Below are 20,740 nucleotides of genomic sequence, written 5' to 3' on the forward strand. Positions count from 1 at the left end.
CATCCCCTTAACCCTATTTCATATGCTAACCACTAATCTCATTCCCACAAATGTATATATATGTTTGTTGAGATATATAAAGTTTTCTTAGATTTTACATGTATATAAAATCAGGTTTGGCCCAATCCAATTATTAATGGATTGGATCTGAATCTTAATGTCCGATAACTGCGTTTTTCCACTCTCATCCCAGCCGTACATTTGATGAGCATCGTCAAACGGCAGTTTGAGATAAGGCGAATTTTAAAAAAATAAATAAATAAATAAATAAAAATCCATGAGTGTTCTCTGAAATTCTTTCAACCTCCTAAAGGAATATATTGTTACTCCTTTTGAACTGCAAATATATTGTAATTCACTAATTCTATATGAACGTGCAAGCCAAACAAGGAATTATTTTATCCTGGATCAAGAACTATTCCCAACATAAAATTGTTCTGGTAACCTAACACCAGAATCCAAACAAATACTATCGAGTCAAGAACACCATGCCAAGAAGATCATATATCTTTATTACATCAAATTATGGCTTATTTAACAAAACACACACGACCCAACAACGACGTAAAGTTGTCTCTTTCTACCGTATTAAGTCACTAAGACATAACGAAGCAACCAAGTCCAAGTCCAACCACTCTTTACATATAATGATAATGATATAAAGCTTAGAAACAAAAAAAAGTGAAGTCATGATTTCAAACCAAAACGTCAGATTTTCGACCAGCTGACGTTCCCTCCTGCGACGATTTATTGAAGAACTCTATGCAATCGGCAATGGCTTCGTTGTAGTGCGAGTTCGGGGAATAATGATAAGAGCTACAAGAAGTCTTCGGTGGGTCAGGCCGATCACCACCACCATTTCTGTGTCGAGGAACCGATGAGGATGATCTCGAGGGAAGAGAGAAGATCAAACGCATTAGAATCTTCCGAAACCGATCAAAGAGCTTCATGGGGTGGATGTTCAACTTTGGTGCAACAACTCTTGCTACTGATGAGACTTGCTCTTCTTCTTCTCTTACTTGTATAACAACAAAGCTCTCTCTTTGAGGTTTGTACATTTTCACCAAAAAATTCTCTCCGGGAAGTGTAATGTTATCATGTGTGTCGTTGGGTTTCGAGGATATAAAAAAGGGGGAGGTTCTGATTTTCTAAGATTAGTACTTTTTATAAGAAGAAACATGTGCCCAAATCATTTATGGGGGGCTTCACTTGTCTTCATCAACTGGTTTGTTTACTAGGATTGAATGATTATCTTTAATTAAAAGTAATTGTGTACCCATCATGGGCCATTTAGGGGTCTCTGTGGCCAATGGTCTATCACTTGTGACATAAATGGGGCCTAATGTGAAGTGTAAGACACAAAGATAAGAGCTAATCAGTATATTAAGTATAACCTAACACTTTTTTTTTTTTATTTTTTATAATAAGGGAAGATGATGATAGTAGTGTTTTGATGTGTTTTTGTGGAGTCCAACTGACGTTGAGTGGGACAATGTCACTAAATATTTATTATTATTATTTTTTTTTGATAAACAGCATTGTATTCATGAATCAAAAACAAATCGGTCGAGATGACCAATCTGGGAGAACCTTACAAGACAAAATTACTCACAAACAGAACAACAAATCCCATCCCACCTAAACACAAAATCTTCAAAAAATAAACCCTTAAGCTCCTTAAAAACTTTGGACCAACAAAAGATATGACCCAAGATAGACATACTTGTTTGTGGACGATCTTTGTACTTCCCCTCGAATATGCGCCTATTCCTTTCCATCCACACCCCCCAACAAATTGTGGAGGGCATAAGGTTCCACAACGTCCTCTTTGTGCCACCAAACGCGTGTCCAATTGACGACCAACCTATGAAGATATCCTTAACTGATCTCAGTAAGCATGTTGAAACCCCAAATAACTTAAAAAAATGAGTCCAAATGTCATGTGAGAATTTGCAATGAATTAGAAGATTGTCCGATGATTCTCCATTTTTCATACATAACACACAGTAACTCACCCCACACCAACCACGCCGCATAAACAAATCTGTCGTTTGAATCCTTCCTAGGGCCGCCGATGATTCTCCATATTATTGGCACCCCAACCTTTATTTATTATACAATTCTAATTAAAAATAATGAAAATAAGTAAATGATTAAGAATAAGTAAAAGTTCGAGAGTCAATAAAAGTTTTTTTTTTTTTTTTTTTGATAATTTTTTTATGGCTAGATTTCTATTTTTGATTTTAGGATTTTATATGGGCCTAATCATAGTTGTAAACTATTGTTGAAGTTGTTTGAACGAGTGTTATACTGTTTTAGAGTGTTGAGATTATAATTTGAGCCAAATCCTGGTGATGTTTGAAGAGTGTATTTTTATCTTTAATTGGAGTGTGAAAAATAATTTGATAAATTGAGATGTAATAAGTAAAAGTTAGGATGCGAATAGCAGCTCTCTTATTTTATTAAATCATATGTTCTACTAGGTCACAACCTAAGTGATATTATTAAAAAAAAATCTTAGATATATATTTATAAATTACACACAAAATTGTATTTATCATAAAAAAAAATTAATTAATGTCACTACTTAAGCAATAGTACACTCCTCCTGGTCTAATGTAACTCTTCCATCATGACTCACGAGTACTTCACAATCACTAACTTTTAAAAGAGAAAAGTTTGCGTGATTTGATTGTTTTTCTTTGCTAATTAAGTAAAAAGATAATAAAATATTGTACTAAAAACATTTTATTATCATTTTATACAGAAACATGCATCATTTAAAACTCAATATATCAATGTTTTGACCATACATTTGGGTAAATATGTTTGTGAAGGAATTTTTTGATCACAAACTCTTCACTGTATGACATGTGGAGCCAAACGAAACAAGAGTAATTTTGAAAATTGGGGATGCCCTCGTACACGTAAACTCATGTGATTGGTCAATCCTGGATCCTACGAGATCTGTGACAAAAAAGTCTGCGAGCAAAAACTTTTTCGCGAAATTTACATGGTAGCTCTTCCCGACTCATTCCTATAAAAGCAACAGTAGCTCGTGAGCTCGACCACCAGCCCTGACAATTGAGAACTAGAAATCAGAAAATGCCAACACGACTCATTTTCTGAGCTATTGATAAACTGCTTAATAAAGACTGATCAGAACTAGAGAAATGTTTAATTTCTGAACTCTGTGTCTTATTATAAACGACCTTGATGTATGTATCATTATTAGAACTGTCCTCACAGGTCTGTGGTCACGCCCTCCCTATTTTCCAAGCATTAGGATCCAGTAACATATTCACCATTGCTTGCCCAAGTGCTTACTTTATTTTTTGAACATATATAAACCAAAACCAATGTGTTTGCTCATAATTACCTAGTGAACTATTTTATATTTGCTATATATCAAAGATAGGGGCGGTTCAGCAGCCCTAAAGTTTGTCAAACATCATGCCAAACATTTTTTAAAACATGGGTTAGAAGTTTTGGAATGAGCTGATTTTTTGTGAGAATGATCTCTATGATGAGGAGATCATCCTCACCAAAAATCAGCCTATTCCAAAACTTCTAACCCCATCAAAAGTGATTTACAAAAATTGGACGGTCCATGATTCTTCAACTTGTAAATCAGGGTTAGAAGTTTCAAAATGAGCTGATTTTTAGTGAGGATGATCTCTTCACCGTAGAGATCATCCTCACAAACAATTAGCCTATTCCAAAACTTCTAACCCCATCAAAAGTGATTTACAAAAAATGTTTGGCAAACTTTAGGGCTGCCGAACCGCTCCCATCAAAGATTGCTATAACATGTGAAACATCTATATGACCAACTAATTATGTTGGAGTCAATCATATTCAAATCAATTATCCAACATCCCATCTCCCCACTCGTCACCTTCGAATTTCCATCAAATGAAGATGGAGATTCATTTATGAATTCAATTAATTCTTATGCGAAAACTTGAGTACGTGTGATTTCTATCACCATCTGATCTTTGACGATGCTTAATGAAATATCAAGTAACTAGCATTAGTTTTGATTTGGTTTTCACAGTTCATCACCATCTGACCAGGATTCAATAAATATGAGCATTTATTGGCAAACAATCATATCCAATACTAGTGAAATATGCTGGAAACACAAGTAGATGGAATGTGAAGAATTTAAAAGAAAAATAAATAAATAAAAAAACACCACCACCGAGATTTACATGGTTCATTGAACTAATTTACGTCCATGATGAGATCAATTCACTGTGCTCATTAACAAGTGAAGTAGGACAAGTTGCAAAGAATTCGTGGACCATTTGGATCGCCAAAAGTCCAAGTAGAAGGTCTTGGCCCATTAATCCAAACGGGCGACAGAGTCAAAATCATAGTGTTGGGTTGCTAATGTGATAATCCATGCGGACCCAACAACCCTAAACTTGGTAAAGCAAGGGAGTTTTTGTAATAAAAAAGCAACAATCCGATCAATCTCTCATAGAAATAAGTCAAGGGTTGATATTTTGTGAAGATAATTTTCTCATGAAGGAACATGATCATTGTGGAGAGATAAAATCGTTTCCCATCTAGATTGTCTATTCACGCAATAAACATGCATCTCGAGGTAGACATATGACATCATTTGAAAATGATTTTATCTTATTAAGGAAGAATCCTAATTTAAGTGGATTATTCCTCTTTTTATATAATTATTAATTTGGATAAGGGGTAATATGATTAATTGTAATTTAATTAAGATTATGACTATTTTTAGGATTTTTCTATTTAAAGGTTTTGAGGTCATTGTAGAAAGGAGGAGAAAATGAGAGAAAAAAATGGAGGAGAGGTAAGGAGATTAAGGTGAGGAGGTCATGTACCCGTGAGATTTATAATGAAATGACTTCTTGAACCCGTGGGCGTAGACACGTTTGCCAACCACATAAAAAATCCTTGTCTTCTCTATTTTTTCATGTTCTTTTTATTATTTTGTGTACATAATGATGAAATTGTGATCAAAGTCGATTTATCACAAAATCGACCTCTACAATCATCATCACATGTTTTTTTTTCCTAGCTACATCAATTGCATTGTAGATTACACAAAATCAGCAAAATTTAATGGTCATGTTTTCAATAATATTGAATACTCATTTGAAAAGGTTAGAGTTGATTTTTACAGTTAATTAGGTTGTGCACTATCAAGGCGCCAATCAAGAAAAAAAAATTAAAAATATATTATACAAAAATTAATACTATAAAATAAGATTAAAAAATAAATAAATAAAAATACATGACTTCTCTCTATTCTATAAATCTCTAATGAAATTGTAGATTGATTTGGGTACACCCGCACTCAAATCAAGTTAGAGATCAGAGGCTTCACAAACACTAAAGGAGATTGGAGATTATTTTTGCATCCAAAATAATATTAGAGCAACTCTAATTCAATCGGGATCGGGCTAGGCAACCACTCACAACCATTGTTTTGCATAATCGTAACGTAAAGATGTAACCCCAACGCACTCTACTATAGAAGAGACATTTGAAATGATTTGGAGAGAGAATGAGGAAGAGGCAAAAGAAGAGAGTAAGATTCTCTCTCTCTTCGGAGCACAAATCCGTTGAATAGGTAAAAATGTCTCTCCATAATAAAATGCCAACTAGTTATGCATAACTAGTGTGGCTCTTTGCATTGGAATTGCTCTTAGTCATAGATGATTGACAAAGTGAAGATAGTCTTTGATTTAACATAGTGAGGAGGTATTCAAAATAGAGATGAGGTTATATGGATTGAAGGATATCTCTACGGACCACTTGCCAACGTGGCGCCCAAAATCACCATCAGGTGCCACATATATGTAGAGTATGATTTTATGAACTTCCTAAAAAAGAAAAATGAAAAAAGAATTTTTTCATGATTAGATTTAAATTTTAAATCTAGGAGTTCAGCGTCTTCCACTTTTTAAATTCAAGATCAAACCCTCAAAAAATGCAGGATTTTTTCTTTCAAATGACCACAAATCAAGAGGGATGTGGTGTCATTTCGACCAACAAAGCAGTCCATATGGCTCAAATGTGGACATGCTCGACATGACCCATTGGTCCACGCAATCTTTTCTCCTCAAAATATACACAAAACCTAAGTTTTTAAGCCAAAACTATCCGAAATGTATTGAAACAAAAATAAATAAAACAAAATAAGGCGAATGAAAACCAATATAATACGTGCTGGAGGCGTCAACCAGACACGAGTGTGAATTTGACCCCCGAATTCATGGCAATTTCGGACTCCATTGACCAGTACAACCTTTGAGCCAATGGACCAAGAGTCACTGCATGTGAATGGTAATCTGTATCCATAGATCCAAAGTACACGAAAAACATGTCCAAATCAATGATAAAAAAAAACCTAATGAGTACATCAAGCTGCATCCCAAAGATGTTTGGTCAAATGAACATGTATTAAGAGGACCCAAAATTATTTGCAAATTTTAAGGGTTCAACTAAAAAATTTTAATGGCTGAACTACGTCAAACTCTCTCTCTCTCTCTCTCTCTCTATATATATATATAGGTCGGGTTCCGTATACCCCTATTACGTCTCACATTGCAACACACTATTTTGTCTTATATGGGAAAAAATGTTTAGAATGAGTTGATTTTTTGTGAGGATGATCTCTATGGTGAGGAGATCATCCTTGCCAAAAATCAGCTCATTATGAAACTTCTAGCCCCATGTTTACAAGTTGAAAATTTTAGACCGTCCAATTTTTGTAAATCAATTGATACCAACTGTCACGGCCCTATTCTTTCGAAGCGGGGTCGTGCGGCGCAAGGGGGTCAAATCCACTTGCAAGCCTGTAAAATGATCGTACACCACACACACGTAGCTAGCAAACAAGTAAACGAGGCAACACGAGATAAAGTCCGAAGGCAACTTTGTTGATATAATATTGATTACACGGTGTAACGCGTTACAAAAGCAAATAGATGCGTTACAAGCAATTGATGATCCTATGACACGCGGGACTTCCACGGAGCTGGGCTTCAAGGGCTTCAACAACGTGGGTGTAGGCCGGGGATTGATGGGATTAGAAGTTTTGGAATGGGATGATTTTTTTGCCAGGATGATCCCCTCATCACAGAGATCATCCTCACAAAAAATCAGTCTATTCCTAATATTTTTGCCATATAAGACAAAACGGTGTGTTTGCAATGTGAGTCGTAATAGGGGTCGTAATAACGCCATCCTATATATATATATATATATATATATATATATATGGGTCACGTTCCTAAGACTCATATTGAGACTCACATTGCGACACACCGTTTTGTCTTATATGGGAAAAAATGTTTGGAATGAGCTGATTTTTTGTGAGGATGATCTCTGTGATGAGGGGATCATCCTGGCAAAAAATCATCCAATTCCAAAACTTCTAACCCCATCAAAATTGATTTACAAAAATTGGACGGTCTATAATTTTTCAACAAAAATTGGACGGTCTAGAAGTTTCATAATGAGCTGATTTTTTGCTAGGATGATCTCCTCACCATAGAGATCATCCTCACAAAAAATCAGCCCATTCCAAATATTTTTGCCCATATAAGACAAAACGGTGTGTCGCAATGTGAGTCCCAATATGAGTCTTAGGAACGCTGTTCTATATATATATATATATATATATATATATATATATGTGTGTGGTGTGTGTGTGTGTGTGTGTGTACACGGATCCTGACCTTATATATATATTACAATTGCACCCTGTCAGTTAATTAAGTAGAAATTTGGGTATTTTAGAAATGCCCCCCCCCTTTAGAATTGGTAATATTAGGTGTAGCCCTTATAAAATGTAAGATTAGGCTTACTCCCTTGATCGTAAGTCAATGTTACGTTTTCTTGATGATTTTCTTTTCTTCAAAATGCGCTTTAAATATTTAGATTATTAAATCAAAATTTGAAAAATATTAAATTTTTAATGTTAAATTATGAAGAAAAAACAATATTGACTTACAATCAAGCCTGGTAAACTTAATCTTATATTTTGTAATGGGGTAAACCTGATATCACCAATTTTATAGAAGGGTGTTTCTAAAATACCCTAGAAATTTTGATAGAAGAGCATAATATTTTTGCGGAGTAAACACCATCCTGGTTCAAAATTTTAAATCCCAAACTTAAATTATTCAAGACAATCTTGAGGGTTATACATCGAGAAAGTTTCCCACTTAGAAAAAATGGATATTAGTTTTTCTAAGGGATAAGTGATTGCTAAGTAACTCTAAGGGATTGACTCAATGGCAATTTTGGACCGATAAATGGTTAATCCTTGTAAGTTGTGAATTTGATATCTAGTATGAGTATTAATTTCTCATAGACCACCCGCGAGGATGCACTCTCACTTACCTAGTGTGTGTGTGATGTGCAGGTGTTGCATGTGCCCTAGGACTAGTCCTTGGACAAGACTATGGTCATGCCCAATCCATTGTCTTTAGGGATACCGGGTTATATATATTAAAAAAAAGTGATTGCTAAGTTCTTGAAATCTTTTTCTATTCTTACATATAAATTATTCTTTATTGAGATAGAAAAATAGAGTAGTGGAAGAACGTTTGACGTATTTTTTTCAAACTAATAAAGAGCCATATTTTATGGTCGGTTGAATTGAATAGAGATATAGCCAAAGACATGAAATCAATAAAAAGATAACTTTGCACATGTAACCATGTGACCCTTTACATGACTCAAGACAAATATCCTAAGGTGCACTCCATCCTCGGCTAACTTAGCCATGAGCCGCTGGCTCACATTATTCTCCCTTCACTGGACCGTCCTATCTCCACTGCCGTATACATTACCACGAACAACAAATCTAGAACGGTATTAGCCGTTGGATCGATATGAAATCAATGTTTTTCCTAATAGGGTACCACTTAATGCATGTGCATGAAGCTGAGGGGGGAGGATTCCTTCACCAACTCCAAAAATTAATGGAAAATAAAATAAAATTGAAACATGTGGGTCCAGCATCAAACAATGATGAGATGCTTAGATATTCAAACATTACAGTTGGGGAATCAAAATCTAAATTTTATATACAATAAGTCCTGTATGTGGTCGTGATTCTTTACGGGTACCAGCCACACAATTCGAGCCATATAGTTAGGTTTTTTATATAAAAACTTTAAAATATTAGATGTTTTCAATAATTCTATTCATGGAAGCATTCAATAAGAATCTGTAGATTAATAGGCGTAAATCACCTGTGTTTGACCATCTAAATCATAGATGGGACCACTTCAATGCGATAATTTATATTGGCACACTAACAATTTGTACCACACACCTTAAGATGAAATTAGGTAAATTCTCAAATAATTACAAATTTTTTTGATATTCCCAAAGTTTTGTAATGTTGACAAATTTATCATGTAATATTGACAATTTGATAACATTTTGTTAACATTATATGATAGTTATGTCAACACATGTAACACTTTCGATATTTTTGAAAATTTTGATAATTATTTAAAAATTTATTCATGAAATTAATGTGGCCTCTGGAAGTAGATAATCATTATATTCTTAATAGCAACACTTATTTTTTATTTCTTCCTCTTTAACTAAGAAATTCTTCAATTTGGATTGATAATCTTGAATGAAAAAAGCTCTTGGAGTTGTAAAGGGACTAGCCATGAAAGTGATCGTCCTGGAAGAAATTAAAGCATTGGATGGCATCGAATTGTGTTTTATTTCCTTTTGTTAAGGACTTTTTAGTGTGTTATAATGGGTGATTTAGTCATACCTTTTAGGTTAATTCTAGTGAATATGTGAGGTGATGATTGTATTCATTGAGTCATGCCACCTTGAGGGATACCCTACTGTTGTGATTTGTGGAGCCTAATAGTATTAGTCAACAATGAGGTACTGTAAATCAAGACACGCCTTCACATTGGTCAAGCTAATATTATGTAAAACTCTAATTAGATTTCCTAGAGGTATTTATATTTCTTGTTTTTGGTGAAATTCTGTAATTTGTAGTTGTAAGTTTTCTCTTCATAGGAGAATCAGTGTAATCTGTGGACGTACCTCAATCTTAAGAGAATCACGTAAAATCTCTGTGTTTTTTTGTATAATTGCATCTTATGTTTGTTTTTTTATTCATTTTCTTGTTTCGATAGCATTTGTTTTCTTAACACTTAACGTTTTTCAAAATGGTAACATAGTCCCATTGGCTTCAGACTTCTGAGAAGCTAACATAAAATAACTTAAATTTGGTTGTTTTCAATCTTTAACAAAAAATCCTTAATTTTTCTTTTATGAATTTATCATCTTCAATTTAAACTCTTGAAACTCTAGCACAAAATGTTTTTTAAGCTATTGGATGTCGTCTTCAATTCATTGTATCAACCTTTCATTAAAAACCCTTTATTTTTCTATAAAAAATTCATCTACTTCAACTTTTCCAAAAATCCTATTTTATTTTTAAGGTTCGATGGTTTTTGTCTTGAAATTTAATATAAGTGCATTGGCATCATTTTCAGTTAGTCTCTCAGATAAGACCGATATGAAGGGGTTATATCATCAGTTTGAAAACAAACAAGAGTATCTCAAATATCCACCAATTAAACCCTTAAAGCGGGCAAATCAACATGATCACCCTTGTATAATTTCACTAATTCAATATATGTGTTATAAAAGAAGTTTGGTGTGGCAATATAATCTCTCGAATGGCCAAGCTTCACGTGAAGCCAAGCAAAAGAGAAACAAGAACCAAGCCAAAGCTCTCCAGTACAGCATATTATAAGTAGTGACCCACATATATTTCGTGACCAACGACAAGCCAATAACATAGGGTAGGAAGAAGATCATGAGAGGGAGAAGAAGCAACATGAAGACCTCACTTTGTATCCCAAGACTCAGAGGCAATAACACCACCAACAACACCACCACCACCAACAACACCACCACCACCAACAACAAATTCTCACCCATGTCATTGTTGGAACGTCTACGTGAGGCCATCTTTAGTTTGATCATGTTGACTGCCCTCTCCAAGTCAACACATCACGGTGCACCAGACAATGCACCCAAGCCTTATTATCCACCCAATCAGCACCACAGTGAGGCCGTCGCGGACTGTATAGAGTTCATCAAGAAATCGGCATCGGGGGATGAAAATAATCGTGATTCTACATCTAGTACTTGTTCTATAGATGCCAATGATGAGATGGTTTTACCAGCTTTGCATCTTATGTGATTGATACATTTTTTTCTGGTTTTAGAAGAGATTGGGGAGGGGTGAGTAACTAAGTCATGTGTGAGATGTAGATAGAATAGAGAAACAAAGTTACGTGTATTAAAGATACAGTGATATTTTTTTTCCTTGGTTGTTGTTCTTTAGTGTGAAAGAGGTTTCTCATGGATTTTACAAAGAAATTGTGATTTTAGATTCTATAAAGGGTTTGTTTGGTTTTCTCCTCCTTCTTTTTGCTAGTTCTCAAATTTGATTATAATGGATTTTGCAATAGGGCTCTTGATTAAAGGCCCCACATCAAAATGATCCATGTCCATGAAATTGTATCTAGAACCAATCCGATAAGAATTGGACCCTCATTGGAATTTTTTTTTCCGAACTTGATAGCGGGACGATCCAAGTGGATTCGATACAATCAGATCGAAATCCGATTTAGTATACAAAATGTAAGTAAACTTGTGTGTAATTTATATACTTTTTTCACATTTTATCAGATCAGGACATGGTTGATCCAGATCTGGAGTTATCGGATTGGATTTTGGGTCTGATCGATTCATTGACAACCCTAATTATAACAACTCTTAAGGCTCTTTAAGGTGCCCAGGCCCTTAGTATTGTCCTAAAAGGTCATAATCGGCTTAAAAAAAGAATTGCAGGTGTTGGGTGCTCGGTTGAGCTTCATAAATTTTCATAAACATGTGTCCATTCTTTGTTGTTTTCTTGAAAGAATGGACACAAATTTTTGTTTAATCTTCAAAGAATGGGTATAAAGAGAAAATAGAGCTTCTATTAACACACCAACTTTTACTTACAACACACCAATCCTTTTTAAATTAAAGGGCTGTTCACCTATAGGTTGGTGTGTTATAAGAAAAGGTTGGTGTGCCAATAGAATCTCTGAAAAATAAATTGGAAAAGCTAGCTCGCCCTCACATTTTCCTTCAAGAAATATTAATTTTCAAAGTTAAAAATCACTAAAAAAATTTGAGAAATCTTTGGTGGTCCACCCTTTGTTAGATGCACTCACCGATAATCAGCCTGATTGGTGATTTATTATGCTTGGATGGAGCATTAATTTTCCAGGCCGACCGATTGTTTGGGGCTTAGCTTTTGGTAATTTTTTTAACAATCGTGATAATATGATTACCCCACATGGCAAACTCAATCGACTACCTAACATAACAAATTTGGCAACTGTAGATCTGCCCTCCTTAGGATACATGGTTGCACTTCCCCATAAAATGTGTATCTCGAGGGAACATGTATCCCGAGGAGTACGGATCTACAGTTTCCAAACTTGTCATGTTAGGTAGTCGATTGAGTATGTCACGTGGGGTAGTCAGATTATCACGACATTTTTTCTTTAAATGCCTTTGAATTTGAGGCCTTTGGACCTTTTCTATTTACACCACTAGATATAGGGCTGGCAATGATTCGAAATATACTCAATGTCTGAATCGATCTGATTCGAAAAAATAAGAAAATTCGGATTTTCGGACGGATTCGGATTGAAATCTTAGATCCGAAATAATTTTGGATCAGATCTACCCCAATCCAATCCAAACATATGTCAATAATTTTTTTTATTATTATTCTTAATTTCATATAAATATATATAGATAAAACGTTTTTGTCTTTTTTATTTCCCTTTGTATTTGTAGTAGGAAAGTAGATTTTTTTTTTAAAATTTTATATATTTAAAATTTTTGAACATTGATAATTTGAAAATAAGGCATGCGTTCGGATCTAACCAGATTAAGGATGAAATGAAACCGAATGGTTTTGGTTCAAATATTCATTAATCCGTTCAGGTCGGATTGGATCGGTGTGGCACTGATCTGGTACCGAACTGACCCGTTACCAGCCCTAACTAGATATATTGGGTTCCAAACCAAGCCCATGACAGAAATGCCCAAAGCCGATGGATTCCTCAGTAGTAGATATTTCATATGCTGGGCCAAGGCCCAAAATAGATGGTGACAGCACAAGAGAAAGTTATTATGCGTGCAGTTTTCAATAAAATATTAGGAGTCACTTAGTTAACATCATTCATATATGGGATACGTATATTCTCTTGTAATGACCCATATTTAGACTTTCACGCCCATTTAGATCTTACCGCCTTAAGAAATAGGATAACTGTGAAGGGAAGCACAAATATGGGTTGACAATGGATTGGGTCAGACTAGGACCAATTCAATAAGAATTGGATTGGAACCCAAACCAACCCGATAATTTGGGACTTTTATTATATGTCAATATTAGGATCCAATTCCTATCCAATAATAATTGGATTGATTAGGTTATGGTTAATCCAGAACCAATCAAATAGTTTATCAAATCGGATCCTTATCGTATTGGATCTTTATGGAAACCCAAATCTTGGATCCAAATCCAAAGTTATCCACCCCAAACCCCAACCGAAAAAAAAATCAATTTTGTTTTTCTTCCCTTGTGATTTTCAAAAAAAATAAGAGAAAAAGATTCCTTTAGGAAATTTTGTATGTTTTCTTTGCCCACGTGTCATTATCTTATTGATTGATTGACATAGGACTCTAAAAGAATCCTAGGGAGTATATAACATGATATATACTCTCCCGTGATATATTTTATATGGAGTACACTTCCTACATGCACTAACCTCCTTGGGTTCTCACTAGTTTCAACTTCTCAAATCATTCACCAACATCTTGAAGCCATGGATTTGTTTGACTCAAACAAAGAAACAAAGACAAGCAACACAAGGCATGGTTCGATGGAGAAGACATTTTTTTCCTCCATCGGTGGCCATGAGTTCTTCTCTCATGAGGTAAGGCCGCAAAAATTGTCCAATATAGAAAACAAATGAAACAAAAACTAATAAAAATACAATGCACCTATACATGAATTTACTTACTATATACCTTATTACAATGCATCATATCTAATATACTATTAAACAACTAATTGATGGCTTTCTTTCAGATGTGGAGAGCAGCATTGACAGAGTTAGTTGCAACTGCAACTCTCATGTTCACCCTCACCACCACTATCGTCTCTTGTTTAGATTCGCATGAGTCCGACCCCAAACTCCTAGTCCCAATCACCATCTTCGGCATCGTTTTCCTTTTCCTCATGGTGACTGTCCCTCTATCTGGGGGACACATGAGCCCAATCTTCACTTTTATCGCTGCCCTTAAAGGTATCATTACCCTCACCCGTGCTTCTATCTATGTCTTAGCCCAATGTATTGGGTCAATAATTGGTTTTATTGCAATCAAGGGTGTGATGAGCCACGAAATTGCAAACAAGTATTCTTTAGGTGGTTGCACCGTCGCAACTAATGGTGCACAAGTTGCATTGATTTTAGAGTTCTCATGCACCTTCATCGTACTTTTTGTTGGTGTAACGGTGGCATTCGACAAAAGAAGATGTGAGGCACTGGGTCTGACCATGGTGTGTGTGGTGGTGGCAGGGGTCATGGCTTTTGTAGTGTTCATTTCAATTACTGTAACCGGGCGGGCTGGATATGCAGGTGTCGGACTAAACCCAGCCCGATGCCTGGGTCCAGCACTGTTGCAAGGAGGGTCATTATGGGATGGGCATTGGGTTTTCTGGGTAGGCCCTTTCTTTGCTTGCATTGTTTACTATGCTTACTCTAAGAATTTGCCGAGAGAAGGATTGGTGACAGGAGATGGTGAAGGTGATTTTGTAACCTTGGTTAGGTCTTATAGGTGTAGAGAGAGTGAAGACAGAGAGTCAGAGCTAGAGAAGGTTTAGAGGGGGGCCTTAAATTGGCCTATTTAACCCACCCATGAGTTGCCTAAGTGGTAAGGGCGAGCACGTGAAGTGTGGGTTAGGTGCACGTCACGGGTTTGATTCCCCTCTTGGGTTTTTCTCATGATTTAACTGGGGGACCATGGCGGTGGGTTGCTGTGGTAGTCCTCCCCGAGATTAGTTGGAGTGCGCGCAAGCTGGCCCTGACACGCGGTTAGTAAAAAAATAAATTGGCCCTATCTTTGTTACTCATTTGATGAATTTTATTTGCCAACATATCCAATGTCTTCTTGCATTACTTGTAAATAATTATTTACGCACCCATGATACTCTAAATCATCTCATATTTTAATGTTGAAAGCTAGCTTATATCATTCACACAATAAGATTAACTGGACAACAGTACTAAAATCAAACTATAACCAATGGCTTTATGTGCCATTGATATTTCGCTATCTGATCTTCATCGATTGGATATAGAAATTCAAATCAACAGCCCAGCCCATCGACTACGATGATGGTGTAGATTGAATAGATGAAGAAGCGTGAGGCTCGTGCACAACAGAATTCGAAGAAATCAAGATTGGGTTTCCCTCTAATTTCAACATAATACTCTCCAAGATCTCTATCATCAGCTTCTTGAACTCCTCTTCCTCAACAACTTTTCCATCGTCTCCATCAATCATTTTGATCACCTCGTCCACAACCTTATCTATCTACACATTCAAATTCAAATTTCAAAACAAATGTAAGAGGATGACAAAATAGGACATGGATAGAAATACCAAGACATATGAGTTGATTAAATATATTGGTCAAGACAATCAAAGTGAATAAGGTATAGATGATGATAAAAATGGTATATTTAATAGAGAAATTTACCAACTCATGGATGAGAGACACCACACATTCCAAAATATTTACCAAATCACAATTGTTACTGTTATGATAATTATTTATTTAATTTTTAAATGATAAGAAAAGCAATATTGATATTTCACCCAATTAATATTGGGGGCATTTACAGTTTTTAATAATAATCATTTTTAAACATTTGAAAGCACAACTTATTTACAAAAAATTGCATTTCTATTGAATTTATAAATAATTTGATGAGCCAGTCTTTTCTTTTTATGAGTGATCTCTGCCCCTATTTATATAAAAAAATAAGAAATATATAAACAGGTCCAATTATAAACTTGGAAAAAGGAAAAAAAAAAAAAGTGATTTGAGTAACGATATTGGATGTAATTTATAATTATTGACACGTGGCAATTACCTGATCAATGGCTCTGTGTGGAGGCAAACCAGCTGCTGGGCCTACTGAATCCAAAGCAACACGCAGGTACTCCTTAGACACTTTCTCGTCGCGATCTCTTGGTAAATCTTTCAAGGCCGTATGCAAAGTCTGGAAATAACCGAGTCCAGAATGTTAATTGTGATGAGTAGAATTAAATTAATATAGACTAGAGAAAAGCCTTTGAGAGGCCCATTCTGATCTCATATTGGGCCAATCCAATAAAGATTAGATACCCAAACCCAATCCAATAACTTACAGATTGGGTATGATAAGCATACCGAATATAAATAAATATATAATATAATTTAATACTTTCTAATCAGATTGGAGTATGCTTGATCCAAAAATCAATCCAATAGGTAATCAATTCTGAAGCAATGCATTAAAAGCCATAGTAAAGGGAGTAGATTAAAACACCAACCTTGTTCAATTCGAAATTATTGGATAATAGTCTCTTGATGCCATTTCCATCGAATGTATGTTCGCTATGGGCAACAATAACAGGTTCTTGTTTGAGATGTTGAGACACCAACTCTGCAACCTTCTTGAATTCTTCCAAGAAGGTCTTCTGCGAAATTGGACGTTCGTGATCTTGGTTCACACAGGATTGCATAACTGGTTCCACAATGTTGCTCATAACCTAAAACCACATTTTGATGAATTTTACTTGGAAAAAAAAAAAAAAGGAGTTTAGGAACCCAAATTGGGTAATAGAACTTATATGCCGTCTCAACTTATTACCATAACACCCCATCTCTTTTTCATTGTCCCTCCACTTTTCTTTTCATTCAAGGAGGGCGGGAGGGAGGGGGTATTATTCACCCCACTCCCTCCGTCCTTTTTCTCTTTCTAAGAGTCTTCTTCTTGGAATTCTTCACAAGAAATCCTTTTAAGATGACTTTGAAACTTAGATATTTGATGTGAATTTACCCAATAGATGTGTCTGTATAATCTCATTAATTGAGTTGTATAATAAAATGTTGGCATCAAAATATAAGTTCACTTAATTTATAAATATTAATAAAAGAAAGGAGTGAGATTGATGAGATATGTTCCTCAATTACCCATGAATCCGAAGTAGGTGGCATCCCATGATCAATTCTAAGTTGTTCTAGAGCCTTGGTAATGTAATCGGTGATGGATCCATCAGCCAAATCTATGAGGGAGAATATGGAAATTGCCTCTTGTTCGAATCTCGGGCTATTGATGAATTCTAGGAGGTCGTCTCCCTCCATTCTGAGGATCACAATTGGGTCTCGCTTCAAACCAGTCGATGCCATGTCTAGTAGAATGTTTGAGACTACCGCTTTGAGTTGAATGTTGCTCACTTTTTCTTGTTGGCCATGCAAGAACTCATTCATAAACTTCAAAAATCAGATATTAGATAAATGCAATGTAGTAATTTGTATAAAGTACACTCTTTCATTGATATCATGGTGACTAGTAATGTTCTTCAACTTTGTGGTTTTATTATCATATAGAGCTTTTGAAGATATACTTTGTGAGGACAGATTTGCAGATCTAACAACGCATTTGATGAAAAAACACAACCAAGAAAACAAGACCGACTGACATTTCTTAAAAGAAACCAAAATAAAAGTTACCCACAAAACTAGAAATAGATTGAGAGAAGTTCCAGCAATTATAGAAACTACTAAATATCAAGCAGTATCAAAGGTGTTAATAAAAAAAATAAAGGGGAAATTTGCAAAAACATGTATGTGATAGAAAAACAAAATTCCTAAACAAGAGATATTTAAGTATAGAAAAATGATGAATTCTCCATCCCTTACCCTTTGTCCCTCTTTCATTCCCGGCACGCACGCGGTCTGTATGCAGCTGATGTGACTAGGGCACAGAACCACAGAGTTTTTTCCTTGTGTATCCCGAAGAAAAAGATCTATGGTTTGTGCCCTTTCCACATCAACCACGTACAGACCGCGTACATTCATCACGACTCTTTAAGTATAAAATATTGAACAATGATAAAGTAAATTAACAAAAAAACAAATTACAACATATTCACCCAACATGGAATGTGCACAGAACCATGAATTTTTTTCTATGATTTTGTGCACATGCAAATATATTTATAATCTGATTTGAACCATGGAGTGTCTTTAATTAACAATTATTAGTTGGAGAAAAAATTTGAGTTGAGGGAATAATCCAAAACTTTGGAAATTCGATATATAGATCGCGAGAGTTGAGAGATTCCTCACCATAGGATTCATTTAGCTTTAATGCAAATAATTAGATAAGGTATAGATGCTTATTCCAGTTTGCTTGGTTGAATAATGCAAGAAAGATAAAAAAAAACAAATACCAACTAACAAACACATCTTTATCTCTACATTCAATAAGGAAAAAAAAGAAAACCACACAACAAATAATAATAATAATAAATAATAAAAATCAATTAAAATATTATATTAAAAAAAAAAAAAAAACTATCAATTTATTGTGGGGATGGGGATGGGGATGGGGTTGAAGAAGCAGACTATTTTCACTTCAAACTCAAAAATAAATAAAATAAAAAATATTTGATCCTGTGAGGAAGCTTATGAATGTTCTCTATTTGCTCCAAGTATGTTTCCTTGTAAAGAGAATTGTGTAAGTTTTGAAATTTAAAAGAAAAATAGGAAAAAATTAATTTTATGAAATTATTTTTGAAGTTCCATAGAGAACCTTATACCCATCAAAACCCAGTTTAAATAAATATCCAAAGATTAAAAATAATCACTAAAGAAAAAGGATGTTTGAGACAATAAATCAAAAAAATTAAAGAAAAAGAAAGAATTACCAACCTCATTGTAGACTGTAGATGTGATCTGAATGAGAAGAAGTGGGTTGAGCAGGAAGACCAAGAGCTGCACTATTATTTGCTACAGCCTCACCATCTTTGTCTTCATGGACTTCTTCTGATTTATGATCCACAGAAGTAGACCTACTTACTCTCCTCCCTTTCCAACCAATTACTTTATATCTGAACCGTCCAATCCAACAAGACCCACACTTTTCTTCATGGCTTTGTGGTTTTCTATTGGTTGTGTTAAAATCTCTTCTTTTTCTCTGATTGATCGATAAATTATTATTTAATTTACAGTCGACTTTGTTATTTCTTTAGAGATAGAAATACACGGAAACTCGTGATTCTAAAGAGAGAGATGGTTAGCTTTTAATTTCCTTTTTTTCTTTCTCTTTGATACTTTTCATTTCACTCCTTTTTAATTGGTTAAATTAACAATATATCCTGCATTATTAACTTATTAACGTTTCTCCCTTGACTTTGATGGACAAAGATATTGGAGCGCCCCCCCTATATGTTCTCCATCGTGTTTTTCTAAGAGAGTTATTAAATTATTATCAATTTTGATAATTTTTAGAAAAAAAAAGTTTAAATCATTATCAAAGTTTTTAAAAATATAAAAAACGTCACATGTGTTGACAAAGTTATCATGTACGATTGAAAAATCATTATCGAAATATCACTACTATGCAGTAGTTTTGTCAACACTTTTAATACTTTTGAAATAAACAAAAATTCTTAGAAATATTTGAGAAATTTTCTTAATTTTTATTAAAAATATTATTTTAAAATAATTTTAAATATCAAGTTTCTTAAGAGTTAGTCCAAAGGTACCAACTTGGTAATTTGGTTAAAGTCATCTAAAACCCACCTAAACCTACTAAGCACCAACACATCTAGGCAGGGAGAGTATGATTTTAAAATCCATATTCCATCTCAACTCATTGTCGGCTTTGTTGAGTTGACTCAAACATTATTAATTTGTATATGTTTATTTTTAAAGAATTATAATTATATTTAGATAATAATTATTTCTTAAAAAAAAATTATGTTTCATAATCAAAAACTCACAAATCATCTCAGACGAGTCAATACGAATGAATCATATCGAATAACATGAGCGTGATTTTGGTGATTCACATTTTTGAAGATCTCATATTTCTATTGGTCAACGTGTATTGAAAGGTTCCCAAATTCAGAGGCAAGCACCCCCACAAGAATTTTCAAAGTTTGAAGATTTATGAGCGATAACAACATATATTAGTGGTGGATAAAAAAAATTTCACTAAAATTTTTTCAATTCTTAATTGTCCACACAAAAAAAATTTTCACTATAAAATCTTGACTCTACCCCTGCCCAACTTGGATAGAACGTGAGTGTTTTTGTAATTTGGAATGCCCCTCAATAGATGTGAACTAATAGGAATGTAGGATCTCATTTCCGAAGATGGCGGTCTCCAAAAAAACCCCCACAAGAGAGAGTCAAGGTCATTTTTTTTTTTTTTAATGTATTAAGCTGGAATTAAATCCACGACCTCAAAGTTTTTTTATTTTTTATTTTTTTGGTTTTCAATGTATCAAATCAACTGGGCCATGGGCCTAAGCCCAAGTCAAGTTCAAAGTAGAA

The 20,740-nt window shown here is 34.6% G+C and overlaps 3 protein-coding genes across 3 annotated transcripts; 1 reads left to right on the top strand and 2 right to left on the bottom strand.

Annotated features, from left to right (window-relative positions):
* Nucleotides 1-643: 643 nt before the first annotated feature.
* Nucleotides 644-1,365, bottom strand: LOC147403514 (uncharacterized). The gene has a single exon (XM_086437662.1). The coding sequence runs from the start codon at nucleotides 1,056-1,058 to the stop codon at nucleotides 696-698; it is 363 nt and encodes a 120-aa protein (XP_086293788.1). The 5' UTR covers nucleotides 1,059-1,365; the 3' UTR covers nucleotides 644-695.
* A 12,581-nt stretch (nucleotides 1,366-13,946) lies between these two features.
* On the top strand, nucleotides 13,947-15,007 carry LOC147403515 (putative aquaporin PIP2-6). The gene is made up of 2 exons (XM_086437566.1): nucleotides 13,947-14,057; nucleotides 14,213-15,007. The coding sequence occupies exons 1-2, from the start codon at nucleotides 13,947-13,949 to the stop codon at nucleotides 15,005-15,007; spliced, it is 906 nt and encodes a 301-aa protein (XP_086293692.1).
* A 324-nt stretch (nucleotides 15,008-15,331) lies between these two features.
* LOC147403516 (uncharacterized) lies at nucleotides 15,332-19,466 on the bottom strand. The gene is made up of 5 exons (XM_086439107.1): nucleotides 19,112-19,466; nucleotides 17,369-17,668; nucleotides 16,726-16,944; nucleotides 16,284-16,412; nucleotides 15,332-15,720 (listed from the first exon to the last, which is right to left on the bottom strand). Exons 2-5 carry the CDS (start codon nucleotides 17,663-17,665, stop codon nucleotides 15,514-15,516), a joined length of 852 nt encoding a protein of 283 aa, XP_086295233.1. The 5' UTR covers nucleotides 17,666-17,668; nucleotides 19,112-19,466; the 3' UTR covers nucleotides 15,332-15,513.
* Between the last annotated feature and the right edge of the window lie 1,274 nt (nucleotides 19,467-20,740).

Source organism: Akebia trifoliata, chromosome 4 (assembly GCF_017979445.1).
Source record: "Akebia trifoliata isolate Shusen 1 chromosome 4, ASM1797944v1, whole genome shotgun sequence".
NCBI classification, from domain to species: domain Eukaryota; kingdom Viridiplantae; phylum Streptophyta; class Magnoliopsida; order Ranunculales; family Lardizabalaceae; genus Akebia; species Akebia trifoliata.